General features: G+C 32.3%; 3 protein-coding genes across 5 annotated transcripts; 1 reads left to right on the top strand and 2 right to left on the bottom strand.

Moving 5' to 3' along the window:
• The first annotated feature begins 2 nt into the window (after positions 1 to 2).
• Positions 3 to 27,117, top strand: Ret (Ret oncogene). Of its 3 annotated transcripts, none has more exons than XM_070643490.1 (8): positions 3 to 219; positions 21,697 to 22,188; positions 22,595 to 22,830; positions 23,833 to 24,001; positions 24,065 to 24,392; positions 24,465 to 26,071; positions 26,135 to 26,395; positions 26,454 to 27,117. In XM_070643490.1, the coding sequence occupies exons 1-8, from the start codon at positions 168 to 170 to the stop codon at positions 27,038 to 27,040; spliced, it is 3,732 nt and encodes a 1,243-aa protein (XP_070499591.1). In that variant the 5' UTR covers positions 3 to 167; the 3' UTR covers positions 27,041 to 27,117. The 3 variants fall into 3 exon arrangements, with proteins under 3 accessions (XP_070499591.1, XP_070499590.1, XP_070499589.1); XM_070643489.1 differs by having other exon boundaries at positions 21,694 to 22,188; XM_070643488.1 differs by lacking the exon at positions 3 to 219 and adding an exon at positions 10,536 to 10,657 and having other exon boundaries at positions 21,694 to 22,188.
• Positions 5,030 to 7,925, bottom strand: LOC139092903 (pickpocket protein 19-like). Its single transcript, XM_070643474.1, has 3 exons — positions 7,464 to 7,925; positions 6,874 to 7,405; positions 5,030 to 5,055 (listed from the first exon to the last, which is right to left on the bottom strand). The coding sequence occupies exons 1-3, from the start codon at positions 7,923 to 7,925 to the stop codon at positions 5,030 to 5,032; spliced, it is 1,020 nt and encodes a 339-aa protein (XP_070499575.1).
• On the bottom strand, positions 27,085 to 27,999 carry LOC139092917 (uncharacterized protein C1orf50). The gene is made up of 2 exons (XM_070643493.1): positions 27,842 to 27,999; positions 27,085 to 27,777 (listed from the first exon to the last, which is right to left on the bottom strand). Exons 1-2 carry the CDS (start codon positions 27,876 to 27,878, stop codon positions 27,275 to 27,277), a joined length of 540 nt encoding a protein of 179 aa, XP_070499594.1. The 5' UTR covers positions 27,879 to 27,999; the 3' UTR covers positions 27,085 to 27,274.
• Position 28,000: the final 1 nt, after the last annotated feature.

The raw sequence follows: 28,000 nt of genomic DNA, 5'->3' as shown, positions 1-28,000 counted from the left end.
AACGTGATGGATGGAAAAATGTGCGGAGCTTAAGAATAATTTAATAAAAATATTCAGCATAAATCTCATGAGATTAATTAGTTAAACAAAAAAATAAATAAAAATTGTGGTGACAAAAATTGTGAAAATTAATTAAGTTAAGGACAAAACAGAAAAATTGAATAAAAATGTTGATTTTGTGTGGATTAATAGTGTTTGTTATAGCGACAAGCTCACTTGGTAAGTGAAATGAATTAAATTAAATTTGGGGGTCCTTGGTTTGAAAAAACTTGTTTAAGACAAAATTTGTTCAATTTTTGTCCAAAAAATTCAAAAAAATCTTGTGACGATTTTTGTCCTGCCAATAACTCGAATTTCAAAGATTCCAAAGGATTCAAAACATTATTCAAACAAAGGATCCCCAAAAACTTTTTTCAATTAATTAACAATCATCATTCAAATGAATTAAAAATAAATATGCTCCTCATTACAACGAATTGAAGTTGATTCAATTAAATTGATGGGTTCAAGTTATAAATAAATATAGGATGCGACTATAAATTTAAATATTCAAATGTACATACAATTTGTGGTGAATTTGTTGTTCAATACTCGCAAATAAAACAAAAACATTTTTGGATGCGATGTGCTGAGGTCTTATCGATAATCTATGTTAAGTCCCGGTGATTTTCTGTTTACCTTTAAATTTCCAATCGCATAAAACACATTTTAAAGGGAATTTTCGATAGATTAAGGAATTATTGGTGCTTTTATGGAGAATCCAGTTTTTGTTAGGTGCTACCTTATCGCATGGTTTATTTACAATGACTGGCAATAATCGATCGTCTGATGCAATTTTTAAATAAAGTTCTCTTTGTAATTAAGAACTCATTACGGATTTTATAAATTTAGAATGATGTTTATTCTTTGAAGTTCAAAAAAAGACTGAACTTGAAGATCAAAAGGGGCATTCAACTATGTATAGTAAATATTATTCAAATCTCAAATGAACGTTATTAGAGCTATGTTTGTAGAACAAGCAAAAATATGCAAAACAAAAGCCTTTTTTCATTATTTGCCATGTCCTTAAAAAGTCACAAAAAATCTCGAATCATCTAAAATCATTTTAAGAATTTACTTCTTCAAAGGCTTTCAATTCTGGGTCTTTTACACCTCATTGAAGTCATTATTTTGTGATATGTTCTTTCCTTTGATCTTTCTCCTTTATTTTGTCAAATAAATTTTACTTGTTACTGACAGAATTTACTTTGAACTTACTTGTTACTTACAGTTCCAATATCAAAATGCTTAATTTCTCATAAGTATATGACATTTGCCTAAATTTTAATTTATTTTACAATTAATAGCTTATTTTCAATAAAGCAACAATCTAAAAATTCCTTTATTGTTCAGCTCGTGTTATGGAATTTTAATTATCACATCAAATTTCGCATTAAGCTTAAAGGCATACAAGCTTCAGTCTTGACAAACAAATCTTTGAAAACATTGTTGTGTCTTATTACTGCAATGACTTTGATGATGATGACAACAAGTTGAGACAACAATTTTGCTAAGGATTGAGTTGCAAATTCTTTAAATCTTAAGTTTATCATTCTCAAAATGCAGCATATTCCTTTAGGTAGCACTCCCCTCAATCATACTATATCTACTTTTGCATAAGCAGGAAAAAAGCTGTAGTGGCGTAGTGGCTTGAGTTTGGGACTGCAGAACCGGGTTTGGTCCTATGGAAATTCTAGTCGGATTCAGGTGCTTTTTCGCTGTTTCTAGTCACATTAACTCGGTTTGTGTATTCACGACACACAAATTGTTGCTACATTGCATTAGTGTACCTGAACCATGCAACTGTTCAGAGTTGCAAAAACGCAAAGCCTCATTTATGGCAAATCACCCAAAAATAGAAAGTAATAATATAAAACATTTCGTCTGGATTTCATCGCATCAACATCAAATTATTCTTAAAATCTAAAATTATGATGAAATAAGCTGCAGCTTGAACTCTAAAATTGGCATTATACTATTGTAATACAAATATGAAATACAGAAAAATTCCCGAGCAGCATGATGTGGCTTCAAAATTTATATTTCATCCTCAAAACGGGTTTGAAGCAGTTGCCGACAACATAGTGATGTCCTATCGATTATACTGTGTAGACTAAAATTAAGGTAAAGCTAACCTCACAAAGTCTGCATTTCTTCTTCATCAAACAAATTAAATCCATCAGATTAGCCAGAACCGATTAAAAGAATTTCACGTAAACTTCCCAAGCCCAACAAATTTTCCGGTAAATTTCGCTGTCTATATACATTTTATCACATGTATGCCTACAAATATAGAAATAATAGATATCGTGCTTGCTAACTAGATAACTACAATACTTATTAAATACTTAATCGTTCCGTTAATGAATGGTAAACATTTGCATTTGTAATTAAAATATGATAATGCTCGATAGTTGATAATTATCGAGTGGAGAGGAGAGAAAAAAAAAAAATTGTTCAGTGTATTAAATATGTAAATGCTCATTTCCACATGTTCATGAATGGAATGAAAAACGTGAATAATAGAGTGAAATTAAGTATGCTGGTGCTGACAGAATCAATGAGATAATTTTTTTTAAAAAAATCAGGTAAAAACAGTCTGTTCACAAAATAAGCATCATATTCAATAACCCGATTACATTATATCTGATAAATTGATTGGCAATAATACCATTGATGCTGCGACGAACTTTCTTCATGTCATTATTATAATGCTGTTTCCTTTTAAGTGCCACATGCAGACGTGTGTGTGTATGTGTGTTTGCTTTCTAGAATATTTTATTCAATTTCCCGCTAGATGTGATGTGAAGAAAGATTCAAGTACCTTTTTATGTAAAAGCTTCTTCTGCATCAGTATCTGCTGAACTTTTTCCTATACAGTAGAACACTTTTTGTAATAAGATTTTATAAGCTACATTGAATCCTTTTGCTTGTCATTTTCTGATACCGTCTACAGTTTATTTTGGAATTTAGCTACATTATCTTAAGTTTCAACAGACTAGTAAGTAGGTTACTTGAATAGATAGCTTATTTTCTTCTTATATTGCCGGCAGTACAGATCAATTGTGATATATGATCTCCATCAGATGATACCTAAAGGTGGCTCTATTATTGGCTATTGCATATGATACCGAATGGAATACTCTCTCTTTTAACGCCTTCCTTCAATGAGTTCTATGTTCACCCTTGGATAACTGCTTAGATAGAAACTCCTATCATGTAGCCTATGCCTCTGCTTGTTCCAAAGAAGTAGCATATGTAGAGTGAGCTATATTCGTGTTAATTAGAAAACGTGAAGTTAGTCTCGGAGGATTAAGAAGGCAGGGTTTGGTTCCAGAGGATTGAAGTGGGTAGGAATTAGTCCTGGAGGATTGAGAAGGCAGGGTATCCTAAAATTCAAGGCTAATCAAGTAGTGCACCCAAATTATTCCTTGTAATCTTTCTTGGAAGTACTTCAAAGCTTCAAAATTCATAAACTTACACAACATAAAGTTCGACAAACACTGCTCTACGTTTTGCAGGATATTTTTGGAAATTTTATTGCCATCATGTATTCAAAATCTGTTTATTTTCTATCTTTTTAATGAAATTCAGCTCATGTGATTCCTTCAAGAAGAAGAGAAGGAAATCTTTTAATGAAAATTTATAGGATACAAGGCTCTCTTTTGTTGCTTGCCTGATTTTTCTTTTTTTTTTTTAATTTAAAAGGTATTGTTTCTTGAGAAGAAAAAAATCAATGCAATCTGAATGAATGAGTGTTTAGAATGTTACAAAAAAGGATTGTCCGGGATTGTCATGTACTTTATTATTCAACTCTACAGAATTCAATGGAAAGTCATTGAAAAATAATACAATTTTCATTTCATTGAAATTGAACTTGACATTCAATGATTGGATTCTGCAGAATCATAAAATATTAACATATCAGCTCATTTCCGTATTATGAAAAAATCAGTTATTAAAATGAAAATATTGGATGAACTAAAGGAAATTGAAATTAAGCAGAATTTCAGTCAGATATAATTGGAAATCAATATCTGGTGAAAGTTGAAAGGATTTTTTTGAAAAATTAAAATTATAAATTGTATTTTGATGAAAATTAAAAGAGTCCTTGATTAGCTCAACATTTTGAGGTTTTGGAAAACTTTTTCAATTGTGGTTGTAATTAAAACTTAAATCCTAATGGATTTCAAAATAAATTAGATGTTTATTCATCGGAGTTCAAATACAGACTGAACTTTTGTATGAAAAAGGGTTTCCAACTATGTACAATAAATATTATTCAAATCTCAAATGAACGTTGTAACAAAACTGCACTTCACTTTGAATTTCTAATCATTTTCTAGCTAAACACAGTGTAGAGCTACACTATTATCATTAACACCTGATGAAAATAGACAAAACTTAAGTAGAGTCTCTTCATTCGATTAGATTGCCAACTTTGATTGTTAAAAACAGCACACGATATTTTTCTAAAACTCGAAAATACTCAAATTGATAACTCTCTCACATTTAAAGTGCTTCCTCATCGCTTTTTTTGAAATTACATCCAGATTATCTCAACAGTAATTTTATATATGCTCGTGAACAATTTCTGCTGATATTTGATAATTGGAAATAAAATCAATTTGAAGCTAATCTTTCTTCTGAAGGAGACTCAAAACCCCCAAGCGACACAATGAGACGAACTGCATTTTTTTGCCGTGATGATGGATTGAAATAAGTCGTCAAGGCAACTTCGCGTCTTGCCATTAATGCGACGAAATAGCAAACATTTTGGCTCATTTTGACTCTATTTTCAAATAGAGAACATATTGGAATATTGTCAGCACGATTTTATATGTTTTCGCCAAGATGCTGCCACTTGCATCTAAGCATATTACGCCTTGTCGTCCTTGTGAGAACATTTCAATATGTGTCGATCCAAATGAAAACAACATGGTTCAACAAACATTGAACGGAATTGGATTTGCGAAAACCTTCTAGGAACTCATATGTCTTCAAATCCAAAGAAGTCTGTGAAAGAATTCAGGAAAAAAGTAATTGAAGTTTAAAAATCAAAGCAATTCAATTTTGAAGAACATCCAACCCACAGGAAATATAATTATTTCTCCAGAACTGATTAAGTCCATTCTTTTCCAAAAATTAATTGATAACAAATCTTCATAATAAGCAGAGACATTTAATTCGCATTTCTGTTTCAACTTATCGATTTTATTTATTGAGTAACAGCTGTCAAAAATTTATCGCTTATTTCGCGCGTCACTGATTAATTTAATTGGTATAGTCAGTATTAATTACGTATAGAAATGTGTGCTTCTTAGAGAGTCATAATGCCAAAATTAATTTTCATCATGTACAGAATTGAAATTGACATATGGATGTGTTAGAGTTCATATAATGATGAATGAAAATGATTAATTTTCATCAATACTTTACCTTGACAGCACTATCTATTGCAGTGTATATGACGTTGATTGGCAAAGGTCAAATGAAACAACATATCATTGTTATTCTGAACTTTTTCATTTTATTTTCCTTTGAGATTTTCAATATGGACAATTAAAGCAGCTATTTAAGTATGAAATATATGCAGGAGGTATCATATTGGGGGTGTACAAATGCGTGTTAAATGAATATATTTGACAAGCCTTTTAGTCCCAAGATGTCTATAAATTATAACAAAAGGTTTTAATTAGTTTGGATAACTTAATTTCCTTCCCTTAACATATCCGTTCCTATTTTTGTTCAGGAATACTGTTTACTTATGAATTATAAAAGGTGAGATATAGCTTTATACTTCCGTCTTACTCAAATCACTGTCGCCTTTATTTATTCATGCATTAGAAGTTCTACAACATGTTGTAAGGCTTAAAATGATGTGTCTTAATTTATGTTTAAAGCGCATTTTTAGTGCATTCGAAAATAATTTTTAACGGTCAAAAAGTATTCAAAAATTAAACGGTTTTCAAAAAATTTGAATTCTTTTACAAAATTTGCAATAAATTTGAAACTTTCCAAAATCTTCAGAACTAAATCCAAGCAATTAACTTAATTGCCAAGCATAGAACAACACTCACCAACTTTATGAAGTAATAAGCAACAAAGCGACACTTTCCGCTCATTTATCCAAGTAACAAAAATCAATAATTAATTAGCTAAAACAATTGTTTACACTTTAAGCTAAACAATCAAATCAGTTTCCATCAAGACGCTAAACTGTCCACGATAAATTTATTTATCGTATATAATTTTCATTTAATGACCCAGTTTTTACTTTAGTTTGCGGCGTCACATCGTAAAAATGACATTTTACGCTCTTAAAGTTTATATTTGCGCCTATATTTTATCCAACATGTAAATGGATGGGCATCAATTTATTGATGGAAAGAATATTGGATAGATAGTTGGAATGAATAATGTCTTTAGACTTTTTATAGTAAATTTATTGAAAACTTTGAAAAAAGGATTCTTAAATCGAGAATTTATCTTATATCTGGTTAAGACATTCCATTTTTACCATACGTCTATACATCGCAATATACGTAATGTCCTGATAACACAATGTCATTCACAAGTATTTTATTCGGAATCACTTCACATATTGTGCGAGTAGTTGGATAGTATATGCAATGTATTAAGTAATTCTATGCGGGTGGATAAAACACACAATATAGACTTTGCCGCGCCTATAAAAAAAGAAATCCTTGTCGAGAATGACTTTGTCTTTGTGCTAATAAAGTAATAATCAAGGGTTCAATGCACGATTCTAAATATGATTTTAATTTAGGAAGGGAAATTTTGCTCGAATTATTTTCACAAATTTCTTTTTACTTCGTTTATATTCATGAAACATGCCGATTGTGCAGTAAAAGAAAATCTCGACGCCACTGAGCAATGAACATCCAAAAAATAGACCCAATATTCCACCAAAACCGACCATCAAGTCAACCCAGGAATACAAAACATCTGTCCGATATTTGATCATTGTTTTACTTCCATAATGGACGTCAATTTTGACTGTTCCTTCAGGTATTGGATCGTCATTATAAATTGGTTCCATCGTTACTTCATATTCAATACGAGAACATTCTGGTAAGCAATCACAGGTGATGCCTTGCTCACTTTCATCAAAGTATGGATTTTGTTCCTTCGGTTTTATCATGTTCAGGATATCATTGACTTTAATTAAGCATCTTATTTGTGAAACTGTACATTCAGGATTATCAGCATCTGAATAAAATAGAAATGCGAATGAACAATTACAAAATTTCATCATATGATTGTGTCGGCATGCTGATATGCAGTTCGAGCGCATATAGGGTAGATTATTGAGACTCAATCCTTTAAGCTTTGATGCTTCATGCTGGAATTTTAAAGCAATTCAATTATACAATGTTATGTATGACTTAACAGAAGCTTACACTATAAAAGCATTGCCGATCAGCAGGATGTAGCCGAGAAACATCATCGGATGTAGAAAATACAGTTGGTTTTATAATTAAAGCTGCATTTGTATTAACAGCTACAAATAGACCATTATTTGGATGTGATTGTGGATGTTGGACAAATGGAATTATTCCAGGCTTATCAATTCCTGTATTTCTCTCAACTTTCGTCTCAAGATGTAGTGCCGTTAATACTGTCAATGCAGATTTCTTCCCAGTATTGGCTATCCTCCAAGGAAATAGATTTGATCGATTTACAAATTCTGTGCCTTCACTTGAATATGAGTTGAATGAGAAGCAATATCCATATTCAGTGACCTGAAGCGAGAATATATCACAGCAATTTACGGGTTTTTCGCGCCAAGTACATTCAATAAGAAACTCCTTACAGTCATGCATCATAAATAAGAAGACATCTGATATTCTTATATGATCCATATAAGTTATATCATTCGACCAATTTTTTTTCCCTTATTAATCAAATATTGACAATTGGCTGCAAATAAGCCAACCCTGGGTCTCTCTTTTCATTTCTCTTTCTCCTTATTTTAAGATAATAATATTTTTGTTGTTGTACGTGGTTTCTTGTCTCCTCCACAACGAAATTGTTACTGTTGTCCTTTATGTGATTCATCCATTTGTTACCAAACTTCAACAGCTCTTGATTCCTCGTTGATCTTTTATGTTGTACTGCATTCAGTCGAAAATCCAACAAAAATTCTCATAGTCACGTAGAAAATTAAAATTAAGTACTGTATTCATTCTTATTTCATTTCTATTCAATTTTTGTGTCATTTCGATGTTGGACATAGAGAATAATGAGCAAGTCCTTTTTTTGATTTGATTTTAATTATATTGAATATGATTGCAGCTATTTCTGTTACTTTATGAAGCTAGGAGAATTGAATTCGATATTGCAGTATGCTTTGACTCGTGTCAGTGTCAATAAACTACAGATCCTTCCCTCGTTAGTCGTTGCTAAGAAGAATCTTTGATATTAAGCCATATGTAGGTGAATTTGCCTTAGTTAGACTTACACCTCTGTAGCCAAATGTATGCATCACATTTGACAACCCTCTCTTTAGTGGAGATGTGGGTAAGATTCCTAAACTGGCTGATCCATCAATCATTGCATAGAGCAGTGGTGGACAACCTTTTATTTTCCACGGCACACCTTGATTGTAAGCCTCAACAAAAACCACACACAAAATACGATTCATGGCATTTCCAAGCACTTTTGACGCAACACAGGTTGTCCACAACTGACATAAAGTCCTGTCAATAAGACAAGGATTCCCACAATGTTCACAATCTTCCAACAGGCCAGATGAGATATTTAAACCATTTTATGTCAGTCAAAAACCCAAAATAGACCTCAATTGCTGAAGTTTAAGGATTAAATTTATGCTTATTTACCTCTTAATGAGATAACTTTCCTGTTCCGACCATAAAAAAACTAACAACAAACTTTTCTCTTCAAACCAGCCAATTAATTTAATGTGTTCATTTAGAATGTTTTAGTAATACTAGCTGTCCAAGCACTTTATGATTATGATTTATAATCAAACAAATGAGAGAAAAAAATCAATTACATTATTAAGTTCCGACAAAAAGCTTACGTCGCTTAGTTACCTTAAAGAATGTTGGCCAAGTCAACAAATATTAATGATATAATCCTTTTGCATATATGTACTTAAAAGTCACTTTAGATTCAATTCCAATTCTTGCACAAGTTTTGTGTCAGTTGCCATTCTAAATGATGAATGAAAGCCTTAATTTTTGGGTCACACATTCGATAAATAAAATTTACGAGCTCAACAGGGTTCCAACTGTTCATGACCTCAATATATATCAGCAATAAAATCGTCAACTACTGACTAAATTGATGCAGACTTCTCAGAATCAATTATATTCATATACTCGAACGAACAATCACTAAGCTCAATACTTGCTATTGGACCTTGATTAGTTTTGAATGACTTACTCTCATCAGATATTCAGTGGGATTTATCCAAAATTATATTTATCTATTTGAAAAAAAGACTTGATTTCATAAATTAGAATGTATATTAATCAAATACATACGCTCAATTTGTGTCCGTAAAAACCCACAATCACAAAACTTATTGAATACAATCTGAAGCACAATATTCCCGAACTAAACAATATGGTTGCTGTATTAGCGCTAAGAAACAATTCTCCCCTGACGGCAGCGTGCCCTAGCAGGCAAAGAACATGCTTTCGTTATACAGAAAGAATACCACGGTACCTAAAAGCGGTATCATTGTAAGGGATGTCAACTGATTTTTAAGGAGCCGCATTGTGTAACTCGGGATTTGCACAAAAAGGAATCTTCTATTACACATTAATAACTGAATATATCTATGGGAATATGAAACCACATAAATGACAATAATACAGCAACAATTTCCATAAAGCTCTCCAAGAAAAGGGAGATTCGTCACCAATAACAATATATTGATACACGTTTCATGATTTAGGTTTCAACTCCCTCATGAATACCAAGAAAATGTTTTAGAAAGGACATTTCTGGCTTCTTATTGTGTAATATCAGCTTGAAGTATCCTTCACTACCCTCAAATTATTATTATTAGAGCATAATCTAAAAAGGAAGCACAAGGGAAGTAATTGCATTGGATAAATGAACTTTAATCCAATTATTTTATCCATGACAACACATGTTCAGGATGTAAACTTACTTACATGAACTAAATTCCCCATTAAATTGTAATTTCCCAATAATGAATTTAAAACAGACAATTTTCATCGGCATCAATGGTTATCACTTAACATCAACAAGTTGTGACAAGAGATAATAACGTCATGTGAGAGAATTTTTCCAACAACAAAGTCGCGACAACACGTTTTATGCTCTCAAATTGAGAGCATTTTTCATGTCTCTGTTATGCTCATCGTTTGCGAATATGAATGGAAAAAAATGTTTATTCCTTCTTTTGCAATCCTTTGCCTCAGTCGTGTTTCGTCCTCGAACGTGAGTGGAAGCTTGTGAAATAGAATTGACTAGATAATTTTGTGGATTATTAAAAAATTCTAATGACTTTCTGGATGTTATTAATGTGAAAATAAAATGGAATTTAATAAATTATTTAGTGGTTTAATTTTAATCCTTATAAGCTGTTGTGCTTGTGGTAAGCTTATATCTGGTAAATTACTTACTGATGTGATGAAATTACTGTGATTTTGTGATTAAATTGAAATTAAATTAGAATTTCTTAAATGTGTGTTTTGAAAACTGCAAAAACTTAACGAAATTTTAACAAATAATTTTCAAAATAAATTTTTCCGTTAAAAATTGTGAGCTTCACAGCAAACAAAAAAAGCATTCATTCCAACAAAATTAGCTTAAGTATTTACAATAATCCCTCCAAAAATTCAATTGAATCATCAATTGAACATGAGTAAACAGTTGGATGTTTGCCAAAGGAATTGAGAAAAAAGGAAAATAATCTCGTAAAACAGAATCTTGATGTTATTGTGAATCATAGAAAATTAAAGTTTCTTTCTATTCAACAAAAAAAAAATGCTGTCTAGCCGCGATAAAAATCTTGATCCTGATTTCCGCTTCTTTATCAAATAAAACATTCATTCTTATGATTATAAATGTCTTTTTTTTCTTGGAAGCATTAAAGGTTTTACAATCATGTCTGAAATGGCACAAAAAGAGATGGAATTTCATGATTTCTTAATGCTTAACAAGTGAATACGGGTAAATTTCTCCTAAGATTTATTTATGGCTCAATATATAATTGATGCCTTCTTGAGAAATTTTCTACATGATAGAATTTGAATGAAAAGAAGGAAAAACGGTAAAAAAGGATCCGAATGTCAATCATTTGGTATTATACAGTATAAATAAAAACTTCCGGAATTTTTGGGCTATAGCAAAATTTTCATATCATTAATATTTCTATGGACAACACACCGTCTATTCAGTGAAAAGCAAGTCAATAGTTCTTGCTGTATGGACGAAAAGAAACCTTTATTGAGGCATTTCTCTTACTTTATCATAATGGAAAATTATTTTTTCGCTCGTTCATCATTTTAATTTAAGCGCTATTTAATGGAAATTAGTTTGAATTACTGAGGCATTTTAGACTATGAGGAACTGTTTACAAATGACGTCTTTTATGCAAATTGAATTTCTTTTGTCAATTTCATGAGAATTATGAAGTTCAAAATTAAGGATTTTTGAAACTGAGACCAAGAATAAGAGTTCCAAGTCTTAGTTTCGAGTTCGACAACAAGACTCCCTAGTCTCGATTTTGAGATTTGTTGAGATTGAGATTTGGAAGAATTCTCATGGAGTCTCGGTCTAAGTCTCCGAAATTCGTCGAAATCGAAGAATCAGGAAACCTTACTCAAACCCAATTCCCATTCAAATTCTACACGTCATTTCTAATTGACCCTCAAATTCATTTTTTCTTACTAAGCATATACAGTCCTAAATATCTTATGAAATGGAACAAATTATAAATTCAATTTCTCTTCATTTGTTGAGAATCATTACGATGTAAGCAATTCTATTAAAAGCTTTTTTATTCAAGATTAAAATTCTAAAGATTATATTAAATGAATTCACAAATTCTTAATGTGTTTAAATTTTTAAATTGAATTTTGTTCCTGGAAGCTTTATTAAATGATTTAAGCTTAAACTCCATGAAGTAAATTTGTTAGGATTAAAATCATTAAAAATTCATATCAACATCAGAAGCCATCAAACATTACTGAGAAATTCTATATAAAATGACTTTGCTTCGTGAAAATTGTAAGCAATATCAAAGGAATCGTTGATAAGGGTTGAAAAAATTTGAATTACATACCAGCTTAATATTACAGCAAAGTATGAATTTGTAAATCAAAATTTATTCAATTTTATTCATCATAAATCAGAAGCGCAGCTTATATTGATTGCTACTTAAAGGATAGGAAGACCCCTAGCTACTTGTCTGATCCTCAAAGCTTTTCAAAAGCAATTTCTCGTCCATATCATAAAATCAGCTTCATTCTATGTAATCTTTTACAAGATTAGAGTTGTAAAGGATTTTTTATATGACTGTACAATAAATGTCGCCATTCTGGCTAAGGGTTTAGTCTGAGTAACGTGATTGTCAATTGGTTTTATGACTCATCAGCATCTTAATCATCATTATTGAGAAATCTTGTCCTCACTCAATTGAAAATATATTGTTCGGCACTAAAAAAACATTTTCGTAATTGGAGATTCTGACAAAAAGTTTGTCTCCCTCTAATTTATTTGCTTTTTCCCTTACTTTCCCTACAGATTGATTGCATTTGTATGTGTATGAATATTATTTATAACATTCAGTTGCTACAAAGTAAGACTTCTTCTTTATTTAAACATGAATAATTGTCTGTTGCAATCATAAACAAAGTTTTCAAGTGTTTTGATGCTTGAATATGGATAAGCAAGAGAGTTTTATAAATTTTTGTGTATTTTCTGTCTAAAGATAGAATAGCAACTAAAGATAAACATAGATCCCGAAAAGTACACGTCGGTTATTCCATCCAAACTCTGTCAACAGGTCGTTGTGATTCTGACTTGGTGCCGGATTCAGTTCAGAATCAAACTTTCCAAAGTCTGTAAACTCAAGCTCCAATTCCAACAAAACATACGTCACTTCTGAATAAATTAACATAAAAGCATTTATTTTCAGATGATAAAGATTCAACCAAAAATATCACAGCCGAAATCACTTGTTGACTCTCTCATGCATACACCACAATGTTGTAAATTGTGTAATTTCATAGCAGATATGATGGAAAATTGTTAAAAATAGTAAAATCCTTTGACAATTGTTTTTACCTTAAATTTCAAATATTATTTTGTCATTTATGTATGTCAAAATGTGGTATTTTTGGTTCAGCTATTTTGGAGGATTTAAAATTCTTGTATCTAAGCATGCCATCATAAAATTTTTGACAATAAAGGTTAACATTTTTGGTTTAGAAGTTTATTTTGAAAGGATTGAGTGTGGGTGGTTTTAAAATTTAGAGTAATTAACAACGAAAGTGAACCTGAGAAGACAAAATTACGCTATAGCAAATTGATGGCAAGTAAATGTCAAGTTAATGTCTACTTTTAGACCTCAAGACGAGGATTTGACTTAGCTTAGGTTAAAATCTCTAATTGTGTATTCTAATAATCTAATGCAGTGTTGTCCAATGCTCGGTAGCAAGCCTCGACCAAAACTGCACAGGGCATACATTTCATGACATTTCAAAGCACTAATGTGTCCCGTTACACAGTTTGGACAACACTGATCTAAAAGTTACAGTAAATTTGAAGTCACAACATCCATAACATCCATAAAACTTGAATTCCCCACCTGTTCTAGGAATTCTAATAATATTAAATATTTTATGTACATCAACGTCACAACTTATACCTAAAACTAAAGCTTGTTGCAGCTTAAATTCAATTTTCTATGCGAAAAATGAAAAATCATGTTATTGTTTGACGTAATCATCAACAGTTGTGGCTTCAACATAAACAAGAATTCATCATGATATTAAAATTTGCAGTAAAACTTATTTGTGTAGGTTGAAAATTTAAGAATTCATTAACGTTAATTAGAGAATTATTGCTCACAATAGTCCTATCATTTCGAAATTAAATCCTACGCCTGACCAGTCTGACACTATTTTATTTATGAATATTCTAAATATAATTGCGATGGGAAATTTAAACTAAAATTAAAATCATCTTCGGTCGAATCATTTTAGGACTTCCTAGTTTTGTCTTATCCTGAATTTCCTGTTGTTATAGCAATACAAATTAAAAAATTCAAGAAGTTTGTGCTAGATTGAGATTTGATAGACTTCATAAGATTTGTTGAATATGAGATTTATGGAGCAATCCATGTTTAGTGTCAATGAAATATCATGTACTACAAGTCATTATGAGCTTTAGGTTAAGTTTGATTATGACAATTAAGAAGACTTAGAGTTGCTGTTTATGGTACTTTTTAATAGCTTCAGGAGGAACCTAGTAGAAAGTTATGTGAATGACCATATGTTAAAGTTGTTGGGCTTGATTCCAACTTAGAACAAATTGCTACGATTTCATTCTGAATTTTGTATGAGTAGTAATTAATCCAGAGTCTAAAGCCAATTTGAGTTCGCTAAGATCAGATTGAAATTCCTATTAAATGTAATAATTCACAAGTGTCAACAGAAAAATTTCTATACAAATTTGAATCAATTTTTACCGAACAGTAATGGATTTAATTTCTAGTTTAGACTATAAATATAATTTATGTTGACTTCTCGAATCTATAAATGTTTTTTTTTAATGAAGCACATTTCATCTCATGCATAATGTTCAGATTGATTACCCATATTTCAATCAGAACTTTATCTTCAGCTGCAAATAAAACTTTTAAATTTCATTTAAAGAATATTCAGCTTTAATTTCAATTTAAAATGACTGAAATAGTATGGATTGTTCATAAATTACGTCCATCAAAAGCTGAACTTTCAGGACAATCCAGTCACTAAGGTTTGATTCAAAGATATTTTAGTGCAGTGATGGTAAACCTGTTCATCAATTCTTTTTTAAATGCGTTGAAACGTATGCTGTGTGCGGTTTTGGTAGAGGCTTACTCCCTATGTATACCGCGGCCCAATAAATGTTGCTCACCGCATGATCCTTCTCAAACAGCTCATCGTGCTCACTATACCACCGTTGTATAAATTTTGATCCATTATTGCGACTAAAAAAAAAATTTCCAATCTAAATGTTGAACACAATTTATAAACGAACCCTAAAGGACAGCTGGAGGAAAGAACAAAGTTAAAAATTATTCACATTTCTCCGCGCTATAAAAACTAAGTTAAAAATGGAAATAAGCAATTTCATTCATTTTTTGTGCCGAAAAAAATTTCCTCATCCGGAAGCTCCACGGTAACATAATACAAACAAAATTTAATTAATATTATCTTGAAGCTCGAAGCAGCAACTCAATGATTGTTTTCTTTAGAATTTTTGCACGAGATATTCAGGAACAAACTTTACACTTTATTATTAGGAGTGAAACTGTTCCGTTACGATGGATTTATAGGAAGGAAATCGGATTCCTTACACAAGGATGTTTCCTAAATATTCTGGAGTAATTTCGTATATTATTGAGAGTTTTGTTATCTACAGCTTTTGTGGCACGAGTCTTTTGTTTTCATAAATATGAGTGGGAGGCACTTCATTCTTATCGAATATCATCAATTTTTTTCATCCATCCTACTAACGAATTCAATATTGTACATTGTTCAGGATAAATAATACCTTTGCGATACATTGTGTTGCCGGCAAAATGTCACACATACGTGGGATTGCATTCTAGTGGGATTTGCGACAATGTACCATGAGAAGGGGTATGCAACCTCGATGCTGAGGTACACAGGGAGTGGTGGGCAACCTTTTGTTTCGAGACAAATCTTGGTAACAGACCTTACGACCGAAAAAGTCCACGACATGCAGTTTCGCGGCACACAAGTTGCCCACCACTGGTCTAAGATGTGCCATGGCACAAAAATGCTTGCAACACTGACCTAGAAGCTCTTCAAGCTCATTGAGTAGGTTTACTACTAAAAAAAAACTCAATCATAAAAAAATGCGCTTTAAACACAAACCATCATTCACTTCCTTACTTGTCGAAAAATCATGAATGATGAAAAAAGCTGAAATTTTCAGCACGTTTGATGAATTAAATTTCGTTCATTCAATCATATGCTTTCACACATATAGAAAATAAAAATATTTTCGCAAAAATATCATTAAAGGCAATACAATAGAGCATATATATTCAGCATTATACAGTGTTGAGCGTATGCCAAAAAGTACTGAATTTTTCACAATGACAATGCTTAAAATGAAAGTCATAATAAAAGCATATACGAGAAAATTTTTAACAATTCGTGCTAATATTTTGTGTTGGATATACAGTAGTTTTTTCATGCGAAATTTTTCATTAGATTTCTACTTCTTTGTTGAAAGTCTTGCTTAATTGTTCCTTCCTAGAAATTTGCGATGCCACAAAAAAAAATTAAAATATTTTGCTTTAATTCAGGCATGATTTTCCATTGCATTAATTTTCATTTTAATCAGAATTCATTAATTAATTTTCTCAATCATTTTGTATCTTTACGATATAAATTATTGAAATAATTCCAAGAAGTTTTTCGAAGTGCCTTGGGTAAATTCTCACTTTAAAAATTAATTAAGATTAATATAAACAGCTTGAGATAATTTCTGACATCCAACATATCACTTGGCTTCTTGAAATTTTTAAATTTGTTGGTTAAAGCTGATTCCTCTAAAGTATGCAGTTTCTAGCAAAAGAAATGAGGTATGAACCTGTATGAATCCTTTAAATCTATGTGGCTTGGGTATGGTTTATACCATGCAATGATAGGCGTGACTCCCTAAACAACACAAATTGTTCGCTATGCGACAGCTTTCCCGAATAGCACAAATCGGTTGAGCTGAATCCAAAATTGAGAGTTACTCCATATTCATTGTTTCGGATTTTGGATTGAATAACAGACTTGTGTCATTCAGATATGTCGTCGAATTAAGGATAAGACTCGAAGTAGCCATAAATGTGGTTTACCGAGTTGTGTTCCTCGAACAAAAGTGCTGGGAATTAGAAACTGGCAGAAGTTATCTAAAGATACCAGATCCAACTTCCGACGAATTCTAAATGCGGCAATGAGACCCCGTGCGCATTCGCAAGGAAGTAAGCAAGTACCTCGACAACGTTAATGGAAGCTCTTACAGATACAACCCGACAAACTGAATTCTCGTATCCACCAAGTACATCTAGTGTCGGGTGTAGTTTTGTAACTTTTAGCCATTTAAAAGATACAGTGCAGCGAATCTCAGTTGTCACAGTGCCGTTAGGGAATCTTAAGACACGAAGTGTCTTGTCGTCAATACGCTAAAGCAGCGTAGTCCCCTTGAGAACACATTATGCCGTTCAGAGACATCATAAATGTTAGGCGTTTAAGTTGATTAAAGCGGATTACTAATGCAAATATGTAGGATGTTATTTTAAAAAAATTGTTAATGAAAAGTCTATAGACTATAAAAAAAACTTTGCAATTGAACTCCCACTCAAGGCAGAGCCCTTTTATTTGATCGTTTAATATTCTATTTTTGTAATTTTAAATTCAAATACCAGACTTGCGTCATTTCATTTCGAAAAAATTCGAAATTAGTTCGAAAGTATTCGAAATTGATTGCGAAAATTCAAAAAATATTTAACCGTTGATATAAATGTAAACAACGAAAAATATGTTTTAAAAATTATCAGTTCTTTTCATGAAATTCCATGAAGTTAAGACTCAAATGACCATTAATATCATTGCTCATTTGAAAGAAAACAGTTACATGCATCAGAATTTGAATAAATATTGATTTTTTTGTTTGTAACGTATTTTTTGAATTTAAAAATTTTCAACGGTCATTTATTTTTTAAAAATATAGTTTTCATCCCCGTTTTTTCATTCAGATAATAACGATCAATATTTGAAATGACGCTAGTCTGTCAAATACATTCAAATATTATGTCCAATCTGTAGGAAGCTTAACAGCACTAAATGACTATTGAGCAATACTGAATGGTACTTAGATTCATATTCCAAAACCATTGTTGTCACGGCGGCTTGAGCTGTATTTTGATTCCCCAATAAAAAACTGCGATTCCGACTTAATAACGACAGTACATTTATTGAATATGTTGTATAAGGGAATAAAATTTCAAACAGTTTAGCCGTCAAGAACTATTGTGACATAAATTAATCTCTACGATTACAATTGATCAGGAAACAGGTATAAAGTGAAGATCATAACTTTTGCGCCAAATTTTTGTCAACAAACTCAATATTCAAATTTAAACTTCTCAAATTTTCAATTCTCTCAATTTAAACTAGTTGTCACTATTTAAATAAACTTAAATTCACTAATTAAATAAATTAATCAATTTTCTCGACTTTTCACACACACAAAAATAAGAAACTAAATTAAATTTTAGAAAACCGTTAAAATTTGAATCTCAAAAATACGTTAGAATGAAACTTAACTCTAATCTCAATTATTCATGATGTATTGATATCTGTCGATGACATGCTCTCTTCCGTTTTGTTCTGCTATGCTGAAGAAAACCTTCTAGTCTTTAAAGTCCAATACATCTGTGTCCGTTTCCAATCAATGGGCACATTTCCTTCCTTCATATTTCTCCCATAGCCTTTAGCCTGCTGCTTGTCAATTTTCTCTGATTCATTCTGGATCACTTGCATGACCTTTAAATCATCAACAGGCATTGGTTCGTGCTTTGTTGTTCCAACATAAGTCTCATCCCGTCTAATTGACATCAATCGTTCATCATCAAATATATTATGAACAGCGCAATTGTCTAATGCGTCGTTTGTAGTGCCAAATACAGTCCAGCCTAATTTCGTCTTGATCGCAACAGGTTCATCATCAGCACCATTAATGCATGACATACTTGTTAAAAATGAAACATTCCTCAATCCAATTAGCAACTTTGGTTGTGCATTCTCAAAACTTGGCAATGGTACTCCTCTCAAGTGCTTAAATCGTTCTTGTAACTCACTAGCCACTACAGTTTGCGATGCTAAGTCGAGTTGATCAACTGTTCTCACTCCGTACAATGGAAATTTCTTTCCTCGTTTTCCTCTGGACACTTGACAATCAAAAATGAATGAGTCGGTCTCTTCTCTGCATATGCCGCTTGTCCATCTTAAATTCAATGGTCTATTAATGCCTTTCACGTTTAATTTGTCATAAAGCTCTTTATCAAGCAATGTGACTGAAGATCCATCGTCTAAGAAGGCATATGTCTCAATTAGCTCTCCATTGTTGCCGTGCAATACTACAGGCAAGATCTTATACATCACTGAACTTGACTTGTGATAATTCGATCTCTCTGATTCTGCTGGATTTGACTGTGATGAAGATCCAGCTCGAATTACCGGCTCTGAATGCTTGAATTCCCCTTCAGCTTCACGAATGACATCACTGGATTGTGATTTCAAATGCAATACTCGATGATGAAATTCCCTACAATTATCGATATTGCACATCCTCTTAGTCTTGCAATCTTTCCAACGATGCCCTTGCTTCAAACAACAATTGCATAATCCTCTCGAACGCAAAAAATTCTTCTTGTCCGCCAACATCAGATTCTTGAAATCACCACAATGTTGCAAGTCGTGCGATGAACTCTTGCATTTCAAACATTCAAATCGTTCTTCACGATGTGTGTGCATTCTTCTTGAATCTCCTGCTCGATACTCATAAGATTCAGTCGGTGGCTGTGCTGAAGCATCTTTCAACCTCTCCGCCAAATATTTCCACAAATCTTTTAGATTTACATTCTGATTGGCGAGTTTCATTGCACCCCAAGCATCACGATGTCTATCACGCAGTTTGAAAACTAATTGATCTATTATCGTCGGTTGACATAAAAAATCAGCTCTTTCCAAACTTTCAGCGTTGATGACAAATGATTCCAGTTCGCTCACAAACTCTTTCAGTTGATATTTCTCTAAATCCTTCGGTGCTCTCATCTTCAACAACCTTTTGACTTGGCGGGACAATATCCTCTCAGGATCTCCGTACACAGACTTAAGGTGGTTCATAATAGCAGTTCCACCTGCCATTCCATTCAATAATAGTCGACATTCGACTTTCGCGTCACCATCCAAACATTTAAACAGTCTCAAATGATTCAGTTCTTCTGTATACTTTCCAATCTCGGTTGTGGTTTTATAAACTCGCTCAAATAATGGCCATTCTTCAAATACACCACTGAATGTCGGTAAGTCGGGCAGCGAAGCACGTATCATTGTTAACTTCAACTGCTCGTCAGGATCATATCCATTATGCACCGTATTGACAGGTACATTCGGTTGCAACATTCGAATTGCATCAGCCAGATGCTTGACAATGTTTGCCGCTGGATCATCCTCCGTTGGCTCAATAAATGTTGCATCTTCAGTTTGTTCCATCACAAACTGTCTAGCATTGGCATTTAACTGCGCTGTCGATCGTTTTGGTGTTTCCGGAATTCTTTCATCAATATCATGGAACTGCACATCATGCTTTAAAACCTTGAGTTGTTGTTGCATCAGTTCCAGTTGTCTTTTGATCTCTTCAATTTCCTCCTTCAATTTCTTATTTTCATCATCTTCACGGTGTTGAAGTCGTGTGTGTTCCTTCTTCGATACCTTCGGATTGTCAAATTTCAATTGACGCGGCGCAAGTGCTTGTTCTGGTCTATTCTTGGCAGCACTTCTTAATGTCCTCTCTGATTTCAAAAATCCTGCACAACGTTGGCATATCCAGTTGTCTAATTTTGACCCCTTCGTGTCGATTCCAGCACAATCATGACAAAATTCTCTTTTACACTCAGCTATTGCACAAACTATGCTAACATCGATGCTTTGACATTGAGAACACACTTTATTCTTCCTACTGGTGCTCATTTTCTTGCCTGAATGTGTCACTAGATCTTTAATTCCAATTTATAGCAGTTTGCTCACTTCCAGTTGTTAAAATTGTTTGAAATTTTATCTTATGTCACGGCGGCTTGAGCTGTATTTTGATTCCCCAATAAAAAACTGCGATTCCGACTTAATAACGACAGTACATTTATTGAATATGTTGTGTAAGGGAATAAAATTTCAAACAGTTTAGCCGTCAAGAACTATTGTGACATAAATTAATCTCTACGATTACAATTGATCAGGAAACAGGTATAAAGTGAAGATCATAACTTTTGCGCCAAATTTTTGTCAACAAACTCAATATTCAAATTTAAACTTCTCAAATTTTCAATTCTCTCAATTTAAACTAGTTGTCACTATTTAAATAAACTTAAATTCACTAATTAAATAAATTAATCAATTTTCTCGACTTTTCACACACACAAAAATAAGAAACTAAATTAAATTTTAGAAAACCGTTAAAATTTGAATCTCAAAAATACGTTAGAATGAAACTTAACTCTAATCTCAATTATTCATGATGTATTGATATCTGTCGATGACAATTGTTCAATCATCACATTGTTAATTTTCAAGCAGCAGACCATTAACTAACCTATTTCTATCTCTTCCTTTTCAGAAGCACATGATACAGCCTTTCAGCAAACAGATTTCACATTAAAAGTTCCAATATTTGGTAGCAAGCATGTCTATGATAAGCAACCATTGATAAAATTTGAAGCACTTGATGGAACTTCCACAAAAAAATTCTCAATGGACCCAAGTGTTGATTTTCTTCATATTGACGAGAAAACTGGAGAACTTTGGTTTAAGGAACAGAATTTTTATGCAAAGGATGTCGCATCTGTGCTGAATCTAAAAATAATTTTATCAACCTCAAACGATGACGATGATGAAGAAGACTTGATTGAAACTACAGCAAATATAAATTTTGTGCCATATAAATTTGCCAGAGACTTTTGTGAAACATCAATGTGCTTTTACAATTCAATTGAATTTCATGCTGTGGAGGATTTCAATGACAATTTCAAAATGCGTGAAATTGGTGAAATCGCACCTCGATTTCATCGTCGCATTTGTAGGAAATACCATGTGGAATATCAGCTATTAAATGGTAAATTTCACTCGTATTAAGGATGTTCATAAATGACGTCATTACAACCTACTTCTAGTTGCTGTCACTATCATTTCATGTTCAAAATTCAAAGCTTTAGACAGAGTGTGGCTTTCTCAAAAACGACTGTTAATCTTTTCAAAAAAAAAATATTTTTGTCACTAAAATTCAAATTTTTTTTTTTGACCGTTACATATACTTTTCTTCGTAACGTAAATTTTTATTTTAAAATAAGTTGAGTTCGAAATGTTCGATTTCTTCGACAATCAAATGTCGAAGAATTCGAATTTGAGACGGCCACACTCTGCCTTTAGATTTCGTCTCTTGTGATATGAGACGTCACTTATGAACCGATTTTCTCATGAACTGTGACATTACTTTATCTATCCTTCTTATTTTCTGACAGGCACAAACTTTTTTGATATCAAGAATAATAAAATATTTACGAAGACAACTCTAGATCGTGAAAGGAATCCAAGTCTTAAAGTAAACATTCAATGTCACATTAGAATGGGATCATTTGTGTTAAGTGATACGAAAGTCTTCAATGTTACCGTAATTGATGTGAATGATAATCCAGTCAAAGTACAGGAGAATCATAAAATAACAAATATGAAACTTGATAGTCCGAATTACACGAAGGTATGTTATGACATTTTAATGATGCTAATAAGTTATGCGAAACTAAATACATGGATATGCCAAAACTTCCAAGAAGTCGCGTGATCCAATGAAAACAACAAAATTTTTTTTTTTGGCAATTAAGGACGGAAATAATTTTTGGGAAAATACATACTGTGAATGTAGATTGATGATATCGCATGAAATTTTGTTTCTGATGACCTTTATTCACTTCCAAGTATTATTTTGTGGTTTGTAGGAATGTTTCGCGCTTTTTTGTCTGGAAATCCCCAACAACAACAAATCCAATTTCACAATGTTGCATTTTGAGAGAAATGAGAATCCATAGTGAGCTGTGCTCATAAAAATTGGGCTGCTTAATTTTTCAAATCACTTTTCAAGGACAGTTCCTTGCGTGCAGAAGTTTGACATTGAATAAAGGATGTAAATAATTAAAGCAGTTCTACTAAAGTCGTGCTTGATTCTTAAAGATTGTAAATATTTAATTTAACCTGTTGAATATTATAGCTGTCAGAAGAGTTAGTAAGAAAATGTGTTTGGGCGGAGGTAAAGTAACTTAAAATATAAGAGATTGAAATTACCCGAGCGGTACAATATAGTAGTTAGGATCCAGGGCTTTAGGATCAATCCTTTGAGGATTTATCATGTTTATTCATCGGAATTCAAATACAGACTGAACTTTTGTTGTCATACAAAACAAAAGGGGTCTTCAACTATGTACAATAAATATTATTCAAATCTCAAATGAACGTTATATCAATGAATATTAAAAACTTACACTGTTCAGCAATTTTGGGCACAAATCATCAGAAACCTGTATTTAGGTCACGATTACCGTTAGAACCAATCATAGTCTATTTATCCATCGTTAGTCAAACGTGTCATGGTCGATTTTAAAATTCGCATAACTCATTCGCATCATTATAAATCGACATTTAACCCTATTTTTAACATACTTACGTATACATACATACATACATACTTTTACCATTTAAAATCTAGAACAACAATGTCAGCACGAAAATATTATTCCTTGATAATGATACATTACATGCAAATATTGATGATATCGAGTTTCAAATTTTGAATGATAAAGAAGGAATTTTTAAGCATATATGTACATCATTTAACTCAGTGAGCAACGATATTACGTCAGTTGCATATTCATGTGGTATGTAGATATAATATCATCATATTCCTAATTTTAGTGTTTGTAATTTGATAATTTGTTTAGATTTGCAGTACACAAAAACAGGACATTTTACGTCATTTCCATATTGTATTGTTCTGCAAGCGAAGGAAGTCATAAAGAAGAAAGTTCGGTATGAAAATGCTACAATTTGTTTTGAACGACTTTTTGAAACCCTTCCAAAAGCTGAGCAACTTACAAGTGATGATAAAAGCCGTAAAGCAAGAGGAAAAGTTGAAAATTCTGCATCAGGAAAAATGGCTAAACTTTTAGCAAACATTGAATACCCAAAAGAGGTTATTGTTCTACAAAATGCCTCTCGAATGGCTCAAGTTACGGAGCCAAAAAATAAAATCACGGATTCAAAAGTTGAGTAAGTGAATTACACCGCAAGATCAATGATAATTTATTAAGGCAATCAATATCTTTCATTCTAATCCACTAGATTCAGCATTGATGATACACATTTGAAAGCTTTTGACATCCTTGAAACTGGTGGAATAATCTACGTAGCTGATTCATCGATTTTACAATCAACATTGGATGCAACATACGACATTCACGTCACCGCTGACTTTACAGAACTGAAAATGTCTCAAAACTTCACAATTAAGGTTAAAATTATTAAGGCATCGAGAGATTGTAAAGAGTCAAATAACGAACATGATGAGTTTTTATGTTCACATTTTGAAGTTCAAACTGATTGTGAATTATCATGCGGAATTGGTTCAAAGAATGGTAGGTGCAAATGGAGACCGTACACGCCTCAAGAGAATGATACAAGAACACATTCATCAAGCTACCATACGTGCGTTCCGGATCTTGAGACGTGTGGAAACGGAGTATGCGATGCATTCGAAAGATATGCAGAAGATAACAATGACTTTGTATGTTCACAAGATTGTGTAAAGACTAAAGATGTGCATGGTACGATTCCTAATAACAATCCAAATAAAACACGTGGAATAGGAAAAGTTGTAATTGGGAATGTTTGTGGATGTAACAGTGGAAGTTGTTATTGCGGTGATAAAGGACACAAACCTCCATTAATTATTACAACAGCTCCGACAACAACTTCAGAAATTCCAGATGATATATTATCAATTGTAAGTGCCGAAACAACAAGCTTTAAAAGACATCCAGAATGTGGCACAATCTGCTTATTTATAATGATTGGATCTCCATCCCTTCTTGTCATAATGATAATCATATTAGTATCAATGAGACGACGATACGTGAATAAAATTAAAAAGCGTATGCTGACACATGGACCATCAGTTCATTATCGAGGAAGTAATGACACAGAAATCATAAATATCAACATCATTAATGAAGTACAAAAGGAGAATTATCTACAAACTTATCACAAGTTTGATTTTGATGCCAAGTGGGAATTTGATCGTGACAAATTGACATTAGACACGACATTGGGTGAGGGAGAGTTTGGAAAAGTTTTGAAAGCATATATACAGGAAATTGATAAGGATAATTCTATCCGTACAGTCGCTGTTAAGACTATCAAGACGAAAAGCAATTCTGTTGAGTTACTTGCATTATTATCGGAATTCCAATTACTTCAAGAACTCTCTCATCCTAATGTCATTAAGCTTGTTGGAGCATGCATAAAGAGTGAACCTCCATTGTTAATAATTGAGTATTGCTGCTTCGGATCACTTCGTAGCTACTTAAGATTGAGTCGAAAATTAGAAGAGGCTGGTGAATTGAATATTGACGGAGTGGAACCGGTCACAGCAACTGATGTTCTTTCATTCTCATGGCAGATTTGTAAAGGAATGTCTTATCTAGCTGATATTAAGCTTGTTCATCGTGACTTAGCTGCTAGAAATGTTTTACTTGCTGAAGGCAGAGTGTGCAAAATCTCAGACTTTGGATTGACTAGAGATGTATATGAGGATGATGCTTATTTGAAAAAGAGTAAAGACAGAGTTCCAGTTAAATGGATGAGTCCCGAGAGTCTTGCTGATCATGTTTATACAGCAAAGACCGATGTGTGGTCATTCGGTGTAGTCGGATGGGAGATTATTACTTTAGGTAAGCAGTTGCATATACATCAAGTTGTTTGTTCTTAACTAATAGCTTAATTCAACTTAACAGGAGCAACTCCATATCCAGGAATTCCACCACAAAATTTGTATCATCTCCTACGATCTGGTTATCGTATGGAACGACCAGAGAATTGTTCTCCAGAAATTTATATGTTACTTGAGGCTTGCTGGGCTGATGATCCAATGAAACGTCCTTCCTTTAAAGCATTGGCAACTAAATTTGAAAGTTTGTTAGGAAAATGTGCAAAATATTTAGATGTTGATATTGTTGATGGAGCTATTTCCAATCCTTTGTATTTGTCTAATGTTGGTAAGTTATTGACAATCATTCCTTCATGTTCCATAGCTAATATTTGACTTGATTACAGATGATATTGAAGTACAGAGCAATAAAACAGAAGAAACAGATCTTGATTATAAAAGAATCGAATTACTATGGACTGCACCGAAATTTAAAGCTGATATTAATAACGTTGATAATAAGAAATATTTATTAAAATATGATGATCAGCTACAGTTACTTCTTGCACGCTACGATAAACCAAAGCCTGTTAATGATGCTAATAATTTCAGTCATAAATTACGTTATCAAAATGATTTTCATACATTTATGAAGCCAAATCGTTACATTAATTCAAGTCAACCAGACTTACTCTCATTATCGGACACGGATCGTGAACGATTACTAGAATCTCGTTATGATACTCCAAGTATAAGGCGTATGAAAAGTTATATTGAAATGAGGAATATAGCTCGTGCTAGACGATCATCAATTTCAACAACAGCTGATAGTTTTGATGATAATAATAATGAAATGCCTTGTAAACGTACAACAATAAATGAGAATTTAAATTTTAATGATTTAGACAAGCTTTTAAAATCTGATAAGGAAATATCATTTAAATTTTCATCTGTAAATAATCTTAATGATAAATTAACAGAAACAAAATGTTAAATATATGTGCATTAATTGTGAAAATTCATTTTTTTTTAATTTGTAAGAGGCTTTTACTTCCAAATAAAGATTCTTTTATGTCCATTAGATTTCTTAATTAAAGGAATTTAACTGATGCTTTAATATAAATTCATAAAAAAATCTAATAAAGACCTTTAATGTTATATAAAAATAAATGTTTGTTTAAGTCACTTACATTAAAAATTTAATTATGCTAATTTTTTTTGGCAGTTTTCAGCTTTCAATTTCGCTGTCTTTTCGTTCCTTCTTCTTTGTCATGAATTCTAAAGCTGGCAAATTCTTTGATCTAATTAGTGATTCAGCGAATTCACGCTTACTGGCATATTCGTCTAAGTTATCGACAGCTGTAAAGCTCTTGTCAGCTTCCATTCTATAGCTTCCCAAATAAGTGTTTTTACAGCTAGATCCAAATTCGTCTGGAGATATCATTGACCAGACTTTCTCGCCATTCTGTGGTCTTTGATACAAATGATAGATTGTACCTGGAACTTTGACAAAATTACATGGCACCTTATGTAGTTCACTGTTCCTTGCTGCATCTTCCAATATCTCTTTTGCTTGATTCTGAAGAAATTTGATTTGTTCCCCAATCACATCCAGTTTATTTAAAGCTATGTTCTTGACATGTTCATTTGAGTCCTTTAAAGCTACTATTAGGTTTTCTAAGTCGCCACATTCTCTCCTAGTTGCTCTGTATGAGTTTAATATCATTTCGTCTGGATGTTGAATGGAAATTAATAAAAATAATTTATTTAAGCAAATTGAAGTAATTTGACTTACCTTTGGTAACTGACACCATTATCTTGTCGTTGTCCATAGTTAGGTTAGGTGAAATAAATTACAATTTAGCTAATTAAGACGTAATTAAATAGAAATAGCGAGGAATTGATAAAATATTTTTCAAAATATTTACTGGTGAAATCCCGCTTTTATTCCACT

This window comes from Chironomus tepperi, unplaced genomic scaffold (genome assembly GCF_022539635.2).
Source record: "Chironomus tepperi strain 1889 unplaced genomic scaffold, CSIRO-AGI_Ctep_v1 contig_310, whole genome shotgun sequence".
Lineage (NCBI taxonomy): Eukaryota > Metazoa > Arthropoda > Insecta > Diptera > Chironomidae > Chironomus > Chironomus tepperi.
The sequence above is the reverse complement of the archived record's forward strand: the minus strand, read 5'-3'. Positions and strand labels throughout refer to the sequence as shown.